A 20,773-nucleotide genomic window follows, 5' to 3' on the forward strand; every position below is an offset into this window, starting at 1 on the left:
GGCGCCGCGGAAAGGGAGGCAGGCATGGCCGGCAGGGCACCGACGCCCCTCAGCTGCGACTGGTTGCTGCGCTGGGCACACAGCCCTGTGCCCCTGCCACCCCTTACCGCCCGCCTACCCAGCCAGCCAGTCGCCCACTCTCGCGCATGCACGCCTTCATTCCTGTACAGAGCCGCATGGAGCAGCTGCCTGCTGAGCTGTCCACAGAGCTCAGCCTGCGCACCATGTCGCTCGACTGCATGGAGGTGCGGCGCCGCCGGCGCTGTCGAGGGGATCGTGTCAGCCGCACGCTTGCCATGCTGCCGCCTGTTGCCACCCAGGGCCAGTGGGTGTCTGCAGCTCCGTGGTGGCTGATGAATGGGCATGCCCCATGCGTGCAGGGCGTGCCAATCCTGCCAGCCATCGATGTGCCCGCCGACCTGTCGCAGCTCAACTCGCGGTTGCCGGCGCCGCGGTGAGATGTGGGCTGCCGCTGAGACGCAATTGGGCAGGGCCTGGGGAGCCACCCTGCCTGCCGACTCTCTCACACACACACACACACACACATGCGTACACTTCCCATTGGTCTGCAGTGGCAGCTTTGAGCACATGCATGAGGCAGCTGAGATGGCGGAGCGGCTGGGGCTGCCTGCCATCCCCCTGCCCAAGCCCGCCCAATGCAGCTGCAATGACGGCGGGGCGGCATCAGCCGCCGCCGAGGACAAGGCAGCTGGAGGCCTGCAAGTTTCGAGTCCCGTGACAGTCATGGAGGGATGCGACAGCGGAACTGCCTCCTCCACCATGTCGGTTATCGATGCAGCGGTGGCGGCTGCGCTAGCGGCTGAGAAGGCCGCTGCGTACCAGATCTGAGCTCAGTCGGCAACTGCCTGTATCTGCCCCACTTGTGTGCTGTTTTCGTCCCAACCTTTTTGTCGGATGTTTTGCTTACTTTTCAGACTTTTCTGTGATTCCATTCATTGCTGTGGAATGCAAGAACCTGCTCCCGATTGTTTGATTCAATACTTTTTCAACTTTCAACGTACCCCTTTTTTCATTACGTGTTGTGGGAATACTTATGCCCAATGGTTTCAATCTTGTTGCTCAGAAACCGAAAAGCAATGGGCGCAAGGTTGTCCTGCTCCCACCTCTCGCCCTTTGTGCTGCCTCTTCCGGGCCCCACCCATGTTGCGCCTCCATTGTCCCGGCCTGTTTCCGGAGCCCCTGCTTCCCCTGGGTGGCCACCGCTTCCCACTCCCAACCACCGGCCTGTGTCGCCGCCTTTGCCGCCGTCTACCGCCACCAGCATGATGCAACGCAGTTCGGCTGACAGGCACTGGACTGGCAGTGTGGCAGTGGGCTCACAGGGCAAGCCTGTGCTGCAGCCTGCTAGAGGGAGGGCTTTGTCCTGCCATGCAGGCCGGTAGCGCTTGCAGCACCGGCGACCCTCTGCTCTGCTTGCTGCGCTGGCCAGTTTACATGTGGGGCAGCCTCCGGCCATGGCCGCAGAAGCTTCCTGCCAATCATGAGGTTGCCCATGCACATGCAAGCTTTCTGGCTGTCCAATAAGCGACACAGCGGGGATGGACGAATGAAAGCCAGCAATTGTTGTGAGAGAATACTGCACCAGCCTCGAGCCGCAGGCTGGCAGCCAGTTGCTCCGCGCTGCGGCGGCCACGGCGCCCCGCCTCACGCGGGCAGCAGCAGGAAGGGATGGCACAGGGCCTGGCTGGCACTCAGGCGGCCGCGGTTGAGCTCGTTCTTCAGGCACAGCAGCTTGACAGCCAGGTCCCAGCCTGAGGCAGGAGGCAGGGCGAGAGGTGCAGGGGGCGTGGGCGGTGGGCCGGGGTGAACAGGAAGGGAGGATGCCAGGTGCATGCTCCGTGGGCGGCACCTGCCCTGGCCCTGCCACAGGGCTGCCCCAGGCTCCAAGCGAGGCAGTACTCGCAGGCGAGGCTGTCTGCAGGCGGGCAGGCAGGCAGGCAGGCTCCACCCACCCTGGCCGCCGCCACGGTCCAGCAGGCTGAAGTCCATTGAGCGAGCCTTGGGGCTGGTGCTGCAAGGAGGGAGGTGGGCAAGGCAGGCGGGGCAGGAGGGAGGTGAAAGGGAGGGAAGGGTGGCGGGAAGGCGCCTGCCCAGGAGATGGCGGGGAGACGGGCGGCCACGGCGACGCAGCACACAGCAACGCAGCGCAGGGCGAAGGCAGCCGCAGCACGCCCACAAAGCGCCGCCGGCAGCGGTGCGGCCCTCCCGCAACGGCCTCGCAGCAGCGCCGGCGCTGTACTGCTGCGCTGGTGCGAACCCGGCCTCACCTCCTCCACCTGTTCAGGTCGTACCCGCAATTTGCCAGCTCAGCGTTGAAGCTGCGCTGCGAGGCGCCCGGCCGCAGCTGGGGGATGGACAGCTGCAGAGCAGGTGGGCGCTGGGGAGGGGTGGGCGCTGGGGAGGGGTGGGCGCTGGGGAGGGGTGGGCGCTGGTGGCGCAGCCAGGTGCGCTGCGCTGCGGGTGGGTCGCCTCCTCCGCACCGCGCCAGCACACAAAACCACACACCCAAACCTGCATCCAACCACAGAAGCAGTGCACACCCCCACCCAGCCGTCCCACCTGCATGAGGATCATGCCCGCCGAGTACGAGTCGAAGAGGTCGGGCGCGCCCCAGGCCCAGGCGCAGGGTGCCAGCGTGGCGGCCAGCACGGGGGGCGGCGCGCGCGGGAAGTTCTTGGGCATCACCAGCTCCTCGGGGGCTGCGGGTGGGTGTGGGAGGGGTGGGAGCATGGAGCGTGTGTGCGCGTGCGTGGAGTGTGTGGGGGCGTGGAGTGTGTGTGTGTGTGTGTGGGTGTGTGTGTGTGTGTGGGGGGGGGGGGAGGGTGGCGTGTGTGTGTGTGTGTGGGAACGTGGATGTGCACGTGTGGATCACCGCTGGCCTCCCCATTCCAAACACAACCAGGCACCACCCACCCGCGTATCTGGGGTCCAGCATGCCGTACTCGGGGTTGAAGTTGATGCCCGTGGACAGGTCGCACGCGGCGCCAAAGTCGATCAGCTTGATCTGGGGGCAGCAGGTGTGTGTGCGTGTGTGTGCACCGAGTGTGTGGGTCGTGCCGGGCATGATGGCGGTATTTGTGCATATGTGTGCGGCAGGGGCGTGCCCCGCCCCGCCTGCCCTCCTCCCACGCGCCACCCACCCCTCGCACACATCTCCCACACCGCCCACCTGCCCGTCCGCCGTGAGGATGATGTTCTCGGGCTTGATGTCGCGGTGCACAATGCCCAGCGAGTGCAGGCGTTCCAGGGCTGCAGGCGGGGACGCGGGTGGAGGGAGGGTCAAGGCATGCGCGTGGCACGGCGAGCGTGCACTTCTGCGCAGTGTGCGGTGCTGCAGCGGCGGCGCGCCCCCAGGGTAGGCAGCGCAGGCCCGTGGCCCCGCCGCGCCGCTATCCTACAGAGGCGGGACTTGCTGTGCAAGAACGACGGCGGTACGCTGCTGCGCGCCCCCTCCACACAAACACGCACACAGCCTCACCCACAAACAGCTTCTTCATCACAGCCTTGACCGTGGCCGCCGCCCGCTTCTCCTCGTCCCACCCCTGCGCACGCCGCCCAAGCATGATGCCCGACAGGCAATCCTGCAGGGAGGGAGGAGGGTGGGAGCGGCGCGGCAAGGGGGGGAGAGCATGCAAGGTGGGTGGGGGCAGGCATTGAGGGTTTAGGCGGGCAGGCAGGGGAGGCAGGTCGCAGCCCTGCTACAACGCAAGCCCAGTGGGTGCACCAGCCGCCCGCTGAACCGCGACGCCTCTGTCCTCCGGGCGCAGCCCAGCAGCCCAGCCCAGCAGGCGTGCAGACCCCCGGGCCAAGCCATGCGCTTCCCAGGGCCGGCCACCGTGGGAATGCTCCCGGTTCCGCCCGCCGCCGTTTGCACGACCATGTATGCAATGTGAGGCCCCCCGTCACTCACAGGGAAGGGCCCCAGGGTGCCGTCGCAGGCGTCACCCAGGGTGGAATCCGACTCAAACTTCCACACCAGCCACTGGGATCCCGAGGTGATGCCGCCGGAGGTACTGCTGGCCTGGAAGTATCCCAGATACTCCGCCACCACGCGCCGCACCTGCAGCGGTGCAAGGTGCACGCATGCGCGGTGGTGGGCGAGGGCTGGCCCCCCTTGCAGCACTGGGCAGCCACCCGCGGCCCTCCCATACCAGCGGCACCGCACCTGCAGGCAACGCAGCCCTGCCATCCACACCAAACACACGCACGCACCCAGGCAGACGCACACACACAGGCAGGCAGGCAGGCAGGCCCACACAACAGGCAGGCACCTGCGGGTGGCGCATCACGCGGGCACACATATAAGCCTCCACAAAGCCCGTCTCGGCCGCGCCCCGCGCAATGGTGCCCGCCTGCCGTGCAGCGGGGAGGCACGGGGGCAGGGTCAGGGGAGGCCAGGGGCGGCCGCCGAAGCGCCCTCGCTGGCTGGCCGAAGTGCCGCCGCTTCTGTGCCGCCGGGCGAGCACGGCAGCGTTGCAGGCAGTACATCCCACGGTATTAGCAAGTGTGGTACCGCTGGTACCTTGAGGAAGTTGGTACGGATGCCCTGGGCGTCCATGTTGGCCTTCTTCAGGATCACGCTGCAGGCGGGATGAGGCGGTACGCCGTGCAAGGATGCTGTGTTGTGGGTCCGTGTGTCGTGTGATGGTGCATGCCGTGGTGGGTTGTGCGCGATGTGCACCCCCAGCGCTGCCTGCTCCAGGGCTGCCACTGCTGCTGCCTGCCTGCTGCCCCGCCAACCGTGGCACCACCACGCACACCACACACGCACAGACACATGCACACACGGGCAGAGACAGATTCAGACGCAGCCTCCCTCCCGGCCCTCACCGCCGCTTCTTCTGCTCTGGGCTGAGCTCCCGGGTGATTGGGTCGGGCAGGCCGTTGGCGTTGATGAGGCCCTCAAACACTGCGGGGGAGGCAGGGGGGCATTGCCCGGTGGGCGGAACAGGTGGCGCCACAGGCGGCTGCCCTCAACCTAGGCAACCAGCCACAGCCCGCCCCAGCGGCCAGCCCACCCCAGCGCCCAGCCCGCTGCCAGCCAGCCACCCCTGCCCCAGCCATAGCCCATAGCCCAGCCCAGCCCAGCGCGCAGGCCAGCCCCACCCACCCTGCCCGTAGTTGCCGCCACCCAGGCGCTCCCGCAGCGTGAAGTCCGCCTCCGAGAAGCGGCGCTGCAGCAGGCGGGCTATGGGGTTGAGCAGATAAAAGTCCAGCAGGCCTGCAGGCGGTGGGAGCGGATGTGTGTGTGGTCATGTGTGTGTGCGTGCGTGCGTGTGTGAAAGTGTGGCGGTGCTGGCGGTGTGGGTCGACAGCAAGCCGGGGCAGGGAGGGTGCGGAGAGGGCAGGGCCAGGGAGCGGCAGCGCCTGACCGGGCGGTGGCGTGCAGCGGGGGGGGCACACGGTTCACACTCGTCCACAGCCCCCGAGCCAGCCCATCCCATGACACCTCCCAGCCAGCCTCTCGCGCACATCCACCCCAGGCGCTCAGCCACCCAGCAAGCCATGCTCCCGCCCACAACAGCAACCAGCCGGCCTCTCCCTCCGAGCCCCGCCCACCTACAACGGGCGAGGGGCGGGCGAGGAAGAAGTAGTAGAGGGCGCCCAGGCGGGCCGCGCCCCAGGCCGTGGGCTGCATCGCCGCCACGTCAGCCAGATCTGCAGGGCGCGGGAAGAAAGCGGCGGGCGCATGTGACCGTGTGTGTGTGTGTGTGTGTGTGTACACGTGGCGGGTGGTTTGTGGCGAGGTGGTGGTGCGTGGTGAGCGATGTGCCCAGGCGGCCGGCGAGGCAGTGGGAGCGAAGGCAGGAGGCCCGGATGAGCGGCGAGCCTGAGAGTAGCTTGCCGGCGGCCCAACCAGCGACCCAGCGGGCCCAGCCTTCCGCAGCCCAGGGCGCAGCGCCGCACCTGTCGCCAGGATGGTGGCGGCGCTGGCGAGCGGCGCGGGCCAGGCGGCGGTGGCGCCTGCCACAGCCGCCGGCCAGCCCGCGGCCACGCTGCTGGCCAGGGTCAGCAGCTCTTGCGGGTCTGCTGCCGCCTGCGCCGGGGCCGCGCGCCGCTGCTGTCGTGGCCGCGGCGGCAGCAGCAGCGCGGGGGGCGACGCGCCGGTACGCCGAAGGCTGCGCCCGGCTGCCGCGCTGCTGCCTAGCTGACAGTGACATGCAGCCGCCACCATGGGGTGTTCGCTTCGGCTTCTGCAAGAGAAAAGGGCATGACATGATCTCTGGTTGGCATTGATCCAGGAGCTGGGCCACAAGCGCGACGACAGAGGTGCGCGCGGCGGCAGCGGCGGCGGCAGCGCTGCCGCTCCGCCAGAAACGCCGCTTGCGAGGCTGGCGGGCATCACCCGCAATCCGGCGCTGCACATCCCGGCACTGGCAGCGCGCAGGGGCGGCGGGGAAGCGCCGCAGAGAGCGTGAACCCAGCACCTGTAGGAGGGGAATGGCCCAGTGGGAGAGTGCCAGCCGTCGCGATACTGGTGCCAATTGGCCGCAGGATGACCGGAGATAGACGATGGCCGCGAGCCGGCTGCGCAGACAGGCGGGGAGGGTTTCCAAGCTGAGAGTTGGCCACCGGCCTGAGCTCTACTGCGCCAAGCAATGACAGTGTTGAGCGATGCGTGCAGAGGCACCCGCTCCTAATGGGAGAGATTTGGGCGTGATGTGGCGTGAGCTGGCGGGTGGCGGCGCAGCCTGCACCAAGGGCCTTGCGCAAGGTGCCACACGCAAGGCGCCACAGGCGGGGGAGATTGCCTAGGCTCTAACCCTCTGGGTCTCCAAGGGTCACCCATACCAACGCGTCCAGCATGCATGCGAGCAATGCTCCTAGGAAGGCGCCGCACCTCCAGCAGCGGTGCTGCCAGGTGCCGCCTGCCGCTGCAAAATGCGGCGCCCAGTGCGCTGAGCTCGGCTCTTTACATGCAAAGCAAGCAGCGCAGCAACAATGACCAAATTGCAGAGTAAGCAAAAAACACTGGATAGAAAGTCAGATGCAGCCTTCAATCCAGGCCAACAGCCGCGCCCACTTCTTCCCGTTGCTCGCCATCTGCCTCCTGCTGATCCACCGCCTCCCCTGCTGGCAATAGCTGCGGCGGAAGCTGCCCCCTCAGCTCCTGGCTCATCTCCTCCGCCTCTGCCCAGAGCCGCTGCCACGCTGCATTTTGCGGCAAACTTGCCTGGAAGGCGGCCATGCTGGTGCTGCTGACTGGCTGGCCGGGCTGCTGCGTTGCTGCCGCAGCCACCATGCCAGCAAAGTCTGCGTCTGCGGCTCTTGATACATCCTTCACACTGATGAAGTCAGGCTCCCCAGCTGCTCGCCTGCTGGCTGGCAGTCCCCGCTGGCGCCGCCACTCCCGCCTGGCAGGCCCTTTGCTTGCCACCAACAACGGCTGCAATCCCAGGTGGTCAAGGAAGAGCAGGCGGGCAGCAAGCCTCTGTATTGACACAGTTGCAACATAGCTGGCCCAGCTGTAGATCACCTGGGCAGCCGTGGGATGCCCTGGCATGCACCGCTGCAGCGCCAGCAGGTTGGCCAGCAGGGCAGGATTCAGCCAATTCAATGTGAGCACGTTAGCGCGATTTCTGGAGACGGCATGCGGGTCCGCCACGCCACACAGCCGCATCACCGCCAGATTACGCCGCCATAGAGAGGGTGGCACGGGAAGCAGCCCTGGGGCGGCATTAACCATCTCGCACGCCGCATCCCTGCCAAACTCCTGCAACGGCGGTTTCGAACAAATAGCCAGCAATGGTTTAACACTGCAGACGGCAATAAGGAGGCAGTAGGCTGGCAAGCAACCTGCCATAAGCTCCCTAAGCATCAGTGGCTGCAGCCGCCATGTTGGCATGCCACACGATGCATCAGCAGCCTATCTCACCACAGCAAGCGCCTGTACTCGCTCGCGGAAGGTGTCCACACTGCAGTTAGCCCCGCGAGGCTGCCGCCGCAGAACCTTGAGCCACAGCTGGCGGTCGCCGCCCAGCTCCTGCTGCAGCGCTGCCTCCAGCTCCGCTAGGTGCTCAGGAGGCCGAGTGAATAGGGACCACCCATGGGTGTGCAGGCTTGCTGCCAGTTGCTGCTTGCTGAACCCAAGCTGAAGCAGATGGTTGATTGTATTCTGGAGACGCTCGCCAGTACACTTCAACAGTTCCGCTGCGGTGGAGTGCTTCGTCAGCACCTCCCCAAGCAGCTGCTCGCCACTGGCAGGCTTGCCCGCCGTGCTACCGGCAGCCAGCAGCGCTGCCAGCACCACTATGGCCGGCTCAAAGCTGGGTGAACCGGCTGCTGCCTGCTGCGTTTCAAAACAGCGCGCTGCTGCTGCCGCCGTCATGCCCAGCTGCCCCGTCAGCTGGCCAAACAGCAGTAGTGGCCGCTTCTCGGGTGGCCGACTGAACAGCTCAGGACAGCGCTGCAGCAGCTGCGCCATTTGCTGCAGCTCGATCCCCAGACTGCGCAAGTATGCTGCTACAGCTAGACCGTGGTCGATCACACCCTGTTGCCGTGGAGCATGCAGAGCAGCCACCGCCCGAGCCAGCGCCGCCATGTCGGCGACGGCGCACTGCGCAGCCAGCGGCTCCAGCTTGGCTGCCAGGCCGGGATCCACAGGCACCATCTTGCCCCTCCGCTTCACCATCTCGGGCTCGATGCTGCCATCGCTGCTGCCAGCGGCACCATGAGATGCGGCAGGCTGCCAGTAGCTGCGGGGATGTGGAAGGCAACGATCAACTACCTGGCTGTACGGAGGCTGCTGCACACAGGGCAGTCAGTTCCGGGAAAAGTAACGTGCGGAGCCAGAAGCGCAGGGGCCTGTCTGCTTGCCACGGGTTGAGGGGGCCTTGGCGGGGGAAGCACCAGTAAGCTCGGCAAGGGGTCCCAAAGCCGCCCAGGGCAGGCTTCCCCCCCAATGCCCCCACTCCTTCCCAGACATTGGCGTCTCAGCTCACCTCTACAGCAGGTACAATCACAAAAGATCGGACCCGCCAGCTTGGAGTGGGCGCTTCTGTTCCGCCGCCAGGCTGCCCCGCTCTCACCGCTGTCCACTCGTCTGCCAGGGCGCCGCTGCAGCTGGCTGCCCCGCTAATAATGAGCGCATCGATTCTGCAGCTGTTCACCAGCGCTGCCGACAGGGAGCGTGCAGCAGAGGAGGAGCCCACCCGTCGAGACAGCGCCAGTGCCATGACGCCGCAATCGATTGCGCTGCGGTGCCTGCGAGTGCTGTTGCCGCTATGAATGGCGCAGCTGCAAGCTTATGACTGCCACAAGGGTTTTGGTGCCAGCAGGGTTGCAAACCCCTTTATTCATTTATTGAGCTCTATTTATCTATTTATTGACATAGCTACTCAACTGTCCCGCAGATGCCATGGCTGGACCGCTAAAGGACAGGCAGCAAGGTGGAGGAGGCAGCAGGTACCATCAGTCGGCAGGCACAGCGCCACCGCTACAGCAGTAGGCACCCGCAGCAAGGGAATTGGGCATGTCTGACACAGCCTCTCAACTAACTGCAAGGCTCCGGAAAGTTGCTCAGCTGCTAATGCTCGCACTCAATTCATCCTGCTGCATGCGCTCCCGCGCCTCTGCTGCCACCTGTACGCCCCAGTGCGCCAGCAGGCTCTGCGCCTGCAGGTCTGCTGCCGCCTCTGCCTGCAGCAGCCGCCGGTCAGCCTCTGCCACGCCCCCTGCCTGCGCCAGGGCCAGCTTCACCTGCCGCTGCTGCTCCAGCGCCTCCACCGCATGCGCCGCCTGGCTGCGCACGGCAGACGCGCGCTTGCCAGTGTCTGCCGGTGGGCGCTGGCCGTTGCTAATGGGCAGCTCGGCCGACGACAGCGGCTGGCTGTCCTGCAGGCGTGGAAGGGCGGGGCGTGGAAGGGGCGGGGCCGGATCAGGTGTGGCTTCACACGGGAGGGCAAGGGAGGTCCTGCCGCTATTGCCGCTGATGCTGACCATGCACATTGCTGCAGGCACCATGTCGAACAGATGCGCCAGCAAGCGACAACAAGGATGCCTGAGGCTCCTCGGCTCCAAGCAGCCAAGCTGACTCCTGCACGCCGCCACCCGACCACGCCAGCCGGGCTGCCCAGGCCCGCCACTCACCGGGCGCGCTGCCGGGCCCAAAAGCACCCGCTCTGCCGCCGTCAGGGCCGCAGCCTGCACCAGCAGCGCGCCCCAGTCGGCCAGCTGCTGGGTGCGCCGCGCCTCCACCTCAGCCGCCTCCAACTCACACCCATCCTCTGCCTCCGCCCGCTCTGCCGCTGCCGGTGCCGCTGCTGGCGGCGCCACGTGTGGATAGCGTTTGATGGCAGCTGGCGCCATGGCAGATGGTGCTGACATGGCAGCGCTGGCACCAGTTTGCTGCCCCGGCGGCACAGCGCCGCTGCTGGGTGCCGTCGTTGCAGTGCCTGGGCCGCTAGGGCAGCTGCTCGCTGCAGCGCGGCCAGCACGGGGAGCCTGGGACTTGGCATGCTGGACCTGTGGCTGTTGCAGCTGCTGCGCGGGAGGAGGCGCTGGTTGGCCCTGCTTTGGCGCGGCAGTCTTGCCCACCAGTGCTGCTGCCGCTGCCGCCCCGGTGGCTGGCGCCTGCGTCCCGTCGCGGCCGTGCCCGCGGGGCAGCTTGCGAGGTGACCAGCCAGCACCGCCGCTGCTGTTCTCTGCCTTCATGGCTGGTGGCTGGTGCGGGGCAGCTGCTGCTGCAGGTGTTGGCACGGGTAGTGGGCCTGCCGCACCCGCCGCTGCTGTGGCGGCGCTGCTGATGCTCCGACGCTCGTCCCCATGCCTGCTGCTCGCCACATCACCACCACCGCTGCCGCCACTGCGGGCTGGGCGTTCCGCAGCCGATGGCGGCGGCACTTGGGAGCCTGCGCTGCGGCCCGGCTTGGGTGCGTGCCAAGCAGCTGCTGCAGGGTTCCAGCTCTGGCCGCCGCCTGCTGCAGTTGAGCCCACCCTGCGCCATAGGCAACCCAAAAGAGGATGTCGGTGCAACATTCCCTGCACCTGCCGCAGGCATGCAGCTGAACTTCAGATCGACCCATTCCGGCGCCAGCCGACCAAGCCGCTACCCAGCTCACTTGCTGGCCGCCGCCGCCACCGCGGCCATCTTGGCGGCGCGCAGCCGTGCAGCCTCCTCCTCCCGCCGCTGCTGGCGCTCCAACTTCTTCTGCAGCGCGTAGGCGGCCAAGTCTTCCTTGCCCAGCGCCTTGACGGCGGGCTGGGGCGGCGGAAGCGCAGTGACAGCTGGCGGCCGGCCGCTGCCGCCGCTTGCGTTGCCGGACTGCTGTTCCTGCGGCGGCGCGCGGGGCGGCGCGGCCCTCGGACGGGCCGTGTCCACCGCCGCGGCTCGTCGGCGGCCTGGCGGGTTCATGTTTGGGGCCGTGTGCAAAGCGGCAGAAACCAAAGAGTCTAAAATGGCCAGGCGGCGCTGGCAAGAGATCTCTTGGATGTAGTCGACTGCCAGTGCAAGCGGCTGCAGCGTGAGGGCCTGGAACGGCCAAAACAGATTTGCATGGCTCCTGCTGCGCCTCGTGCTGTGCTCCAGGGTAGCCCATTCCGCCATCTGCTGGGCCCGGACGGTGTTTTGGCGGTGGTTTGCATTGCGCTCGACAGCCAAGACACGCCAACGCTCCAAACCGCGCGGAAAGTTGAACGCTCATCACCCCAGAGCCTCCCCAGGCTCGCAAGGGCACTGCAGACGGCCTTACACGGCTCACCACAGCAGTATGCCGGCTCTCCGCCCCCACCTATGAGCCTGCGGCACCCACGCGGCCCGGGCGTCTATCGGGACCCCAGTCTGGGCTTTGTGGGCTATGGGGCTCCGCCCGGCAGCAGGTGGGTGCTTTTGGGAGCCCTGCACCACACCAGCGGCGCGGCCCCAGCTGGGCCCAGCTGACGCTCACCGCTGCCGCCGCCACTAACAACGCACGCTGCCCCTTGCCCGCCCGCCTCTCCGTCCTGCAGGGCCTCGCAGCAGCAGGCAGGGCTGTGGGAGGACCCGGAGGACCCGTCCCTGGGCTACACGACATACAGCCTGGATGAGAACGGTGGGGCGTATGGCAACCGCACCGCCGCGGCCGGCGGGCGCCCACCCGGCGTCAAGCCACGCACCTCTGCCGGTCGGCACGGCCACCACGCAGCGGGCGGCGAGCCAGCAGCGGCGCCACTACCCGCCCGCTACCAAAACCAGCAGGCATACGCAGGCGGGGCGCATGCCGCAGGGGATGCGGCGCTGGCTGGCGGCGCGGGCGCGTCGTCGTCGGCCTCGCCCGCGGCGCTGCCTGCCGCCGCAAAGACCGACATTCTGCGGGATGTGGATGGCTTTGTGATGTCGCTGCCACTGGGCACAACCCCAGGTGCGTGGCCTGGCGCAGGAGGAGAGCACAGGCCACCAGCGGGGCTGCCTGAGATCGCCGTGTGCCCGCATATTCCGGCAGCCTGCCGTCTTCCGCGCCGCTCCCGGCCACTCACGCAGCTGGCCCGGGGCCCCTGCTTGCGCTGCAGGCGACGCGGAGATTGAGGAGGCGGTGGCGTCCCGCCTGTACCGCGCTGAGCTGGCACGGGCCGAGGCGCAGGCCAAGCTGGGGGAGTGGTGAGGCGGCTGCGCACCCCCAGTCACATAATTGAGCCGCACTAGGCTTGCAGAACAGGGTGCCGGAGTTAGGGAGTGCTTGACTGCTGGCCGCCTGGTGCTGCCGCCCTCACGGCTGCCTCTCCCTGCCGCCACGCAGGTCCCAAGTGGCCCTGGAGCTCAAAGAGGTGGTGCAGCAGCAGCAGGCGCAGCTGGAGCAGCAGGCGGGCAGCGCAACCGGCGCCCGCCCTGCGGCGCGTGCTGGCCAGCAGGCGCGGGGCCGCTGGCTGCCGGCGGGCTCGCCGGCGGCCGCCGCCAAGCCCCACATCGCTCACCTGCAGCGGCTGGTGGCAGATATGCGGCAGGAGCTGCGGCAGCCGCCTGGCCCGCACGCCGCGCTCTCCCCTGGCGCTGAGCTGGCGGCGGCGGGACCGGCTCCCCAGTATGCCGCCGGCTGGGACGACGGCGCCCCCCAGCAGCAGCAGGCAGAGGCGGAGCAGGCGCGTGCCGAGCTGGCCGCCGCGCGGCAGCAGCTGCGCCAGCTGCAGGCCGCCCACGATGCGCTGGCTGCGGCGCAGGACGCGGCGCGGGCCGGCGGCGCGGCCGAGGCGGCGGCGGCGCAGATGCAGCTTGAGCATGCTGTCCGGGAGGCGACGGCGGCGAGGGCAGAGAAGGAGCGGCTCCGGCGGGCGCTCATCGATGCAGAGATTGAGCTGCAGGGCAAGGCGAATGAGGCCGCCGCCCTGAGGCAGCAGCTGGCTGCGGCGCAGGCAGACAAGGGCGCCGCGGCCCAGGCCGCAGCGGCCGAGCTGGCGGCGGCGCGGGGCGACGCGGACAGCCTTCGTCAGCAGCTGGCGGCGGCGCGGGCGGCGGCCGAGGAGCAGGGTGCGGCCACTAGCGAGCGTGACGCCCGGCTGCAGCAGGCGCAGCAGGCTGCCGACAGGCTGGCCGCAGCGGCGGCCGCCGCGGAGGCCGCCGCCGCCGCCCAGCGGCAGCAGCGGGAGGCTGCCGAGGGGCTGGTTGCGCAGCTGCAGCTGCAGGTCGCGCGCCTGCAGGCGGCGGCCGCCAGCAGCGGCAGCGCTGCGGCGGCGGAGGCCGCTCTGCTGCAGGAGCAGCTGGCAGTGGCGACGCAGCGGGAGCAGGGCGCCCAGCGGGAGCTGCAGCAGGCCCAGCAGCAGCTGGCGGCGCTGAGGCAGGCGCACGGCGAGGCGCTCAACGTGGCCCGCGGCAGCCAGCAGGCGGCGGCGGAGGCGCGGCAGGAGGCGGCGGCGGGGAGGTTGGCGGCGGAGCAGGCCCGGCGCGGCGCCTCGGCTGCTGCCGCCGTCACACCTGAGATGCTGGCCGAGAGAGAGCAGGAGATCGGGTGAGGCTGATGCCGGTTGCTGAGCTGCTTGGAGACAGGCCGCTGGCAGTGCAGCAGTGCCGGCATTCCAAGAGCCTCTCGGCTTCCTCCCTCACTCGAAGCATGCGTCTGCATCCTCGCCCACCCGTCTGCCCCCCCACCCTGCCTGCACCCCTGCAGCGCCCTCAAGGCCGTGCTCGACCGGGTGACCGCCGCAGCGCAGCAGAAGGACGGCCAGATAGCGGCGGCGCAGCGAGAGGCGGCCGTCGCCGCTGCCGCTCGCGACGCCGCTCTGGCCGACAAGGCGGCGGCCGAGGAGGCGGCGGCCGGGTGGCGCGAGGCGGCGGCGGGCGCGGAGGCCGCGTCGGCCGCCCTGGCGGCGGCGCGGGCGCGGGGCGCGGAAGCCGAGCAGCAGCTGCTGTCGGCGCAGGTGCGCGACGCGGCTGACGCGCAGCGCTGGGAGGCGCAGCTGCTGGCGGCGCAGCGGGAGCTGCAGGAGGCGCAGCGGGTCGCCTCGGTCGCCACGTCAGCGCAGCAGGCCCTTCATGCTGAGGTGGCGGAGCTGCGGCAGCTGCTGTCTGCCAAAGACCAGCAGATCGGAGCGCTCAGCAGCACCGCCGCCGCCAGCCGGCCCGGCAGCGCCGACAGCGGCGGCTCCAGTGGCGGCTCGCCGGCGGCGGCGGCTCTGCAGGCCCAGCGCATGCAAGCGCAGGTGAGCCCTGCTCCCTCTCTCCTACACGATTCCCGGGCGCGGCCTGCTGCTGCTGCCGTCGCTGCTGCTGTTGCGACTGGGAGCTCAGTTTTGCCTGCATGCAGAGCTTTGCATGGGGTGGTTTGCCCGCTGTTCAGCAGGGTGCCTGGTCGCCTCCCTCCCCGTCTGCTATGCTCATTGGCTGCCACTCACCCCTCCCCCCCTGCCCTCCTGCCTCCGCCGTGCTCTGCTGCAGGTTGTAGAGCTTCTGTCCAAGGTTTCTGCTCTCAAGGAGGCCCTCAGTGCCCGGGATGAGGCTGCTGAAGCGGCAGCCGCTGCCGCCGCCTCTGCGGAGCGGCAGCGGGTGGAGGCCGAGCGGCGCCTGGACGCCGCGCAGGAGCAGCAGCGTGCGGCGCAGAGTGCGGCGGAGCAGGCGGAGCAGCGGGCTGCTGGCGCCGGAGCCGCGGCAGAGGAGTGGCGGCAGCAGGCTGCGGTGCTGCGGCAGCAGCTGGAGGCGGCGCCTTCCGCCAAGGGGCCCGTGGCCAGCCAGGGCGTGCAGGTGGACCCGCCTGTGGTGCCAGCGGCAGCCGCGGAGCCGCCTGTTCAGCCAGCGGTACTGAATATCACAGTGGTGGAGCTGGAGGCTGCGGCGCAGGAGGCACAGCCGCAGGAGACGGCCGCCCAGCACCAGCAGCGGCAGGAGGCCGAAGGGCAGGGCGCGCGTGCGGCTGCCGCCGCGGGCGAGGCGGTTGCGCGGCTGGAGCAGGAGCTTGCTGCCCTGCAGCGGCAGTGCGATGAGCTGCGGGGGCGGGCGGCGGCGGCCGAGGCGGGGCGCGAGGCGGCGGCCGCCGAGCATGCCAGCCGCCTGGCGCAGCTGCACCGGCAGCACCAGGATGCGGTGGGCGAGGTGAGGCTGGAGGCGGCGGCCGCGGCGGCCATGCTGGAGCAGCGCCACGAGCAGCAGGTGGCGGAGCTGCGGCAGCAGCACGGCGCAGAGCTGGAGCAGCTGCAGGAGCTTCATGATGACGAGATGCAGCTGCTGCTGCGCCAGCACGCCGACGCAGAGGTGGCGGTGGCCGCGGCGGCGGCCGCCGCGGCGGCGCTGCCCGGCTCGGCGCCGCGCGCCGCCGCCGGCACGCCCTCCCCACTGCAGCGCCGCTTCGAGCAGCGGCTGCGCCAGGTGCGGGAGCAGCACGCCGAGGAGCTGGCTGAGGTGCTGCTGCAGCAGGAGGCTGCGGTGGAGGGGGCGCGGCGCGCCGCCGCCGCTGCCGCCCAGCTGCAGCTGCACTCGCTGCGGCAGCAGATGGAGGCCCTGGCTGCGGAGCAGGAGCAGCAGCTGGCGGCGCTGCGGAGGCGGTACGAGGCGGAGGCGGAGGGCCGGGAGCTGCAGCACCTGGCTGAGCTGGAGGCGGCGCAGGAGGGCGGCGAGGTGCGGCGCGGCGCCTGCACCCGGCGGCGGTCCTGCCTGGCTATCACGCCGCCTGCGGCCTGCAGGCATGGCAGGGGCATCAGCCGGCCTTGCCAGGAAAGCCACACCGACGCACGTTGGCCCCGTGTGCTCCACCCTGCCCTGCCTCCTCGCCCGCTGCCCGCCCGCCCGCAGCTGTTTGAGGAGGGCTCGCTGGCGGAGCGGCTGCGGGCGCTGGAGGCGCGCCGCGCTCGACAGGAGGCGGAGCTAGAAGTGCTCAGGTGCATGCCTGTGCAGGAGGCTCGCCCCGCCTTGCCCTGCTGCTTGCCTGTCGGTCCCTGCCCTGCCCCGCCCCTGCTCCCTCCGTGCCGCCCTGTGCTGCACCTGTGCCGGCGCACGTGGCTCTGCTGCATGCCCCGCGCCGCGCCTCTTGCGCTGCCGCCTCGCCGACCCGCCGCCGCGCGGCTGCCTGGGTGCAGGGCTGAGCTGGAGGAGCAGCGTGCGCAGCACGAGCGCCAGCTGGCAGCTGTCATGGCAAAGCACGCGCTGCTGGCGGATGAGGGGCAGCGGCGTCAGGCGTCAGGCTGGGGCCAGCAGGCGCCGGGGGCGGCGGCGACCGCCGCCGCCCTGGCCGGCGGCGCGGCGGCGTCTGCGGCGGCGTCTGCGGCAGGGCCGGGCCAGGCGCAGCAGGTGCAGCAGGCGCAGCAGGCGCAGCCTGCCGGCGTGCGGGAGGCCGAGGAGCGGCACGCCGCCGACGTGGCCCGCCTCCTCACCGCCTCCATTTTCACCTCAGTGCTGGCACGGCAGCCGGGTGCAGCGCAGGCTCCGCAGGCTGGGCTGGCGGGCTCCCCCGGACCGGGCGTGCTCCTGGACCTGCCTCCGGGCCGCCAGCGGGCCGCCGACGCCAGCGGCGGCTGCGACGCCTCCCTGCCGCGCTGCCCCCGCAGCTCTGGCGGCAGCTCCAGCCCCGGCCGCCCCGTGCGGCGGCAGCTGCTGAGCGGCGGCTCGCCGGGCGGACCCGGGGCCGCCTCCGCCCGGAGCGGCTCCGACCTGAGCCCGGCGGGCGAGGCGGCGGCCGCGGCGGCGGCTGCGGCGGCCGAGGTGGCGCGGCTGGAGGGCGAGCTGGAGGCTGCTGCGGGGGAGTGCGAGGCGCGCGGGGAGGCGCTGCGCGAGTGCCAGGAGATGGTGGAAGAGCTGCAGGTGGGCGGCGGCGGTGGTGGTGGTGGTGGTGTGTGTGTGTGTGAACGGCGGCGGCGGTGGGGGGTGCTGGCGCGTGCGGCGTGTGGTGTGGCGAGGAAGGAGCCAGCACTCAAGGCTGCTGTGTCTCCTGCTGCGCGTGCTTGGCTCACCGCCCCACCCCGCCGCCTGCCTCTGCAGGCCTTTGCAGAGCAGCAGAAGAGCGAGCTGGCGGGCGTCCGCGCTGAGCTGGCGGAGGCGCAGCGCGGCGGGCGGGAGGGCCAGCTGCGCCTGCGCGGCCTGGAGGAGCGCCTGCTGGCGGCGCAGGACGAGAGCAGCAAGCTGAACAGCCAGGCGCGGGGGTGCTGGGGCGGCGGGGCGCTCGCTTTTGGGCAGGGACGCCTGGTCTGTGTGCCGCTGAGCTGCTCTTTCAATGCCTGCGTGCCTGCGCACCAACACGGCACCCAGGCAACCCCACCCCGCCCACACACACCACCGCGACACACACCACCACAACACACACCACCCGCTTCCCGCCGCCGCAGGTCAGCAAGCTGGAGCGCAAGTGCGGCGCGTACCGGGAGGAGCTGGCCAGCCTGCAGTCGATGCACGACGGCCTGCAGAGCGAGCACACCGCGGGTGGGTTGACGCGCCTGGTGTGGAGCGCCCGGGGGCAGGCGGCCGCAGAGTTCCGGCTGGCGGCTGCAGAGGCCTGCGCTGCACAGATGCATCCCCGGGCGGCCGAACCGCGGGCACGCTGCCTGGCGGAGGTGCCCCTCCTTCCCTGGCTGAATGCTGCTGCTGCTGGTGGCGCGCTGCCCCCCGTCCCGTGCCGGCTGCCCAGATTCACCCCCCTGTGTGGTGTCTAATCTGGTATCCCCCCCCTCCTCTCCCTGCCGCACAGTGTGCGGCCAGCTGACTGCGGCGCAGCAGCAGCACGAGACCGCGCTGGACCGGCTGCAGCGGCTGGCGGAGCGGCTGGCGCTGGCGCAGCAGGAGAAGGTGGGCGGGCACCCCGCGCCGGAGCGTGCTGCTTGGGGCCTGCACCCTTCAACGTCCAGTGCTCCCGACAATGGGCCTGCTTGGGACGTGCTGGCAGGCCTGCTTGCTTGCGACTTCTCGCCACGACCCCTCCTGACCAGCTCGCACTTTGTTTTCCGCTCGGCGCTGGTTGCAGGTGCAGGCGGAGCAGCAGCTGGCGGCGCTGCAGCAGCGCATGACGCTCCTGAGGTGCGCCGCTGCTCCTCCCCGGGCCTGCGTTGGCGCGCCTGCCAGGCTGCCAGCCTCTTTCGCCGCTTGCCCTGCAGCGTGCCGCATCGCGCTGCGACCTGGCAGCTGAGCCACATGCACGTGAAACGAAACTGCTGGTGCTCTCACACCTGCATGCCTGCCTTCCCCTTTCCACCCCCGGCAACGCAGGGATGAGAGTTCCCATGAGGCCGAGGTGCTGCTGCACGAGCTGCTGGTGCAGCGCCTGCGCGTCTCCTCTGCAGGAGCCAGCAACAGCGCGGGCAGCGGCAGCAGCGGCGCCGAGGTGGCCGGCAGCGGCGGCACCGCCGTGGCCTCCGCCGAGGCCACTCTGGCGCCCAACCTGCACGCCCACCAGCAGCGCCAGCAGCCCCGCCACCCGTCCCCTGCGGGAGGCAGCGGCAGCGGCGGCACCGTGGGGGCGGGCGGCGGCGAGCCGACGCCGCTGCACCCGTCGCACCCGCCGCACGCGGCGCCGCGCGGCGTTCAGCAGCCGCGCCCGCAGGCGCGGCCCGCGTCGGCGCCGGCGCCCACGCCGCCGCTGCAGGCGCAGGACGCGGGGCGGCGGGCGCTGCCGGCGGCGGCCACCCGGCTGCCGCCGCACCTGCTGCACCTGCGGCGGGTCGAGGGCGGCAGCGGAGAGCACACGCCGCACTCTGCTCGATCGGTGGAGAGCGCCTGGTCAGACTCAGGTGGGCCGGTGGTGGTGTGGTCGAGCCTGGGGTGGTTTGTTCGGGTTATGGAGGAAGGGTGTTGCTGTGACTCTTAGAGACAGCCGCCACAGAAGCACGTGCGGTGGTGCTCTGTGCGGGAAACGGCGGCTTGGCTGCCTCGCGGCCTGCCAGGCGCCCTCGCTGTCGCCGACCCTCTCCCCCGCGCCCCGCCGCCGCCGCTGCTGCTCCTGCCGCAGTGGCAGAGCTGGCGCCTGCCCTGGAGCAGAAGAAGAAGAGGAGGGGCGCGCTGCACAAGCTGGGCAAGATGCTGCGGGGCGGCGGCGGCGGCACGGTCGCCAAGGCGGGGCTGGTACCGGCGGCGGTACCTGGCCCGGGCAAGCGGCCCGATCCCGCTGCGCTGACCGCCCCTCTGGAGCACAGCATGCGAGAGCACGAGGCGACGGTGCTGCAGGAGGGTGTGCTGCAGGAGCGGGGGCAGGCAGGGCATGCGCCGGCGCCGGCGCCGGCGCACGAGCGGCAGCAGGCGCAGCAGGCGGAGCGGCGGCGGCAGCGGCAGGATGTCCAGCCGCCGGCGCCGCCGCCGCAGCAGCAGGTCGAGCCGCAGCCGGCGGCGGTGCCGGATGCCATCTGGCGGCACGTGCAGCAGCAGCAGCAGCAGCAGCAGCAGCAGCAGCAGCCGCCGCCGCCGCAGCAGCAGCGCGTCCAGCGGCAGCAGGCGGAGCTTGAGCGGCGGCAGCTGCAGTTCAGCGCCGCCGAGGATGCGGCCGCGGAGCAGCGGCTGTGGCAGGGCTACGCCGGCTGGGGCCAGCAGCCTCCGTCGCCGCCGCGCCACCAGCAGCAGCACCCTGCCCCCTTCGTCGCCGCGGCCGCCGCAGGAGGAGGGGGCCGCGGCCCGCTGCAGGAGGTCCACACAAACCTGCTGGCCCCGCCGCCGCCGCAGCAGCAGCTGCGGCCCAGCAGCGCGGCCCTGTCTGACTGCCCGCCGGAGGGCGCTCGCTACTGCTACCCAGACGCGGCCGCCGCCGGCTACATGGCCGGCCTGGCGGAGGCGGCGGAGGAAGGAGCAGGCGGCGAGGGGCTGGCGGCGGCGGAGGCAGCGGCCGCTCGGGGGCAGCGCTGGCAGCAGCGCCGCCTGCACGTGGTGCACAGCAACGCGCTGTTTGGCGGGGAGGACTATTCGGAGAGCACCTACTGATGATGAGGGGCGTTGCCCCAACTCAGCCCGCATTTTCACGGTTTGCGGTTGTTTGCACTGCTTTTGCCACCTGCGCCCCAAGCCATTTCCGTTGCACAGGACGAATGTCATCAACCTATTTACAGTAAAGGGCAGGATGGGGTTGCCATAGGCGTACAGCTGGTGCGGGGGGCAGGCAGTGACCAGGCGGTGCGCTGCGGGCGGCGACCGGCAGTCGTGAGGCGGCCAAAATGGAACCACCCCCAATCCGCCTGATTGGCACGGCCGGCACTCCTCTCTGGCCGCTGCTTGCAAAGGATCGTCCAGAGAGAGCTTGTGGAGAGGCGAGGGCGCGGAAATCAACGCCTTACCCCCGATTTTTGAAAAACCTTTCCCCGATTTCTGCCTGGCTCGTTTCCCTCCGCCCCATCGCTCCTTTGCCCAGCCCCATCCAACCCCTTGGGATCCCAGGAAGGCCGTCCAACG

At 70.3% G+C, this 20,773-nt stretch overlaps 2 protein-coding genes across 2 annotated transcripts; one reads left to right on the top strand and one right to left on the bottom strand.

Annotated features, from left to right (window-relative positions):
• Positions 1-1,665: 1,665 nt before the first annotated feature.
• Positions 1,666-6,196, bottom strand: CHLNCDRAFT_28384 (hypothetical protein; the record flags this gene model as incomplete). Its single annotated transcript, XM_005843152.1, has 14 exons — positions 1,666-1,772; positions 1,974-2,026; positions 2,289-2,380; positions 2,581-2,720; positions 2,935-3,025; positions 3,191-3,270; positions 3,500-3,602; positions 3,932-4,081; positions 4,293-4,373; positions 4,544-4,601; positions 4,852-4,930; positions 5,132-5,242; positions 5,581-5,679; positions 5,929-6,196. The coding sequence occupies 14 exons, from the start codon at positions 6,194-6,196 to the stop codon at positions 1,666-1,668; spliced, it is 1,512 nt and encodes a 503-aa protein (XP_005843214.1).
• Positions 6,197-11,752: 5,556 nt separating this feature from the next.
• Positions 11,753-20,308, top strand: CHLNCDRAFT_141472 (hypothetical protein; the record flags this gene model as incomplete). The annotated part of the gene is made up of 14 exons (XM_005843125.1): positions 11,753-11,838; positions 11,968-12,359; positions 12,508-12,595; positions 12,735-13,937; positions 14,097-14,628; positions 14,864-16,036; positions 16,211-16,296; positions 16,495-17,215; positions 17,393-17,596; positions 17,737-17,830; positions 18,096-18,193; positions 18,369-18,421; positions 18,611-19,131; positions 19,350-20,308. 14 exons carry the CDS (start codon positions 11,753-11,755, stop codon positions 20,306-20,308), a joined length of 6,210 nt encoding a protein of 2,069 aa, XP_005843187.1.
• Positions 20,309-20,773: the final 465 nt, after the last annotated feature.

The sequence above is a fragment of the Chlorella variabilis genome, assembly GCF_000147415.1.
Source record: "Chlorella variabilis unplaced genomic scaffold CHLNCscaffold_34, whole genome shotgun sequence".
Classification (NCBI taxonomy): Eukaryota; Viridiplantae; Chlorophyta; class Trebouxiophyceae; order Chlorellales; family Chlorellaceae; genus Chlorella; species Chlorella variabilis.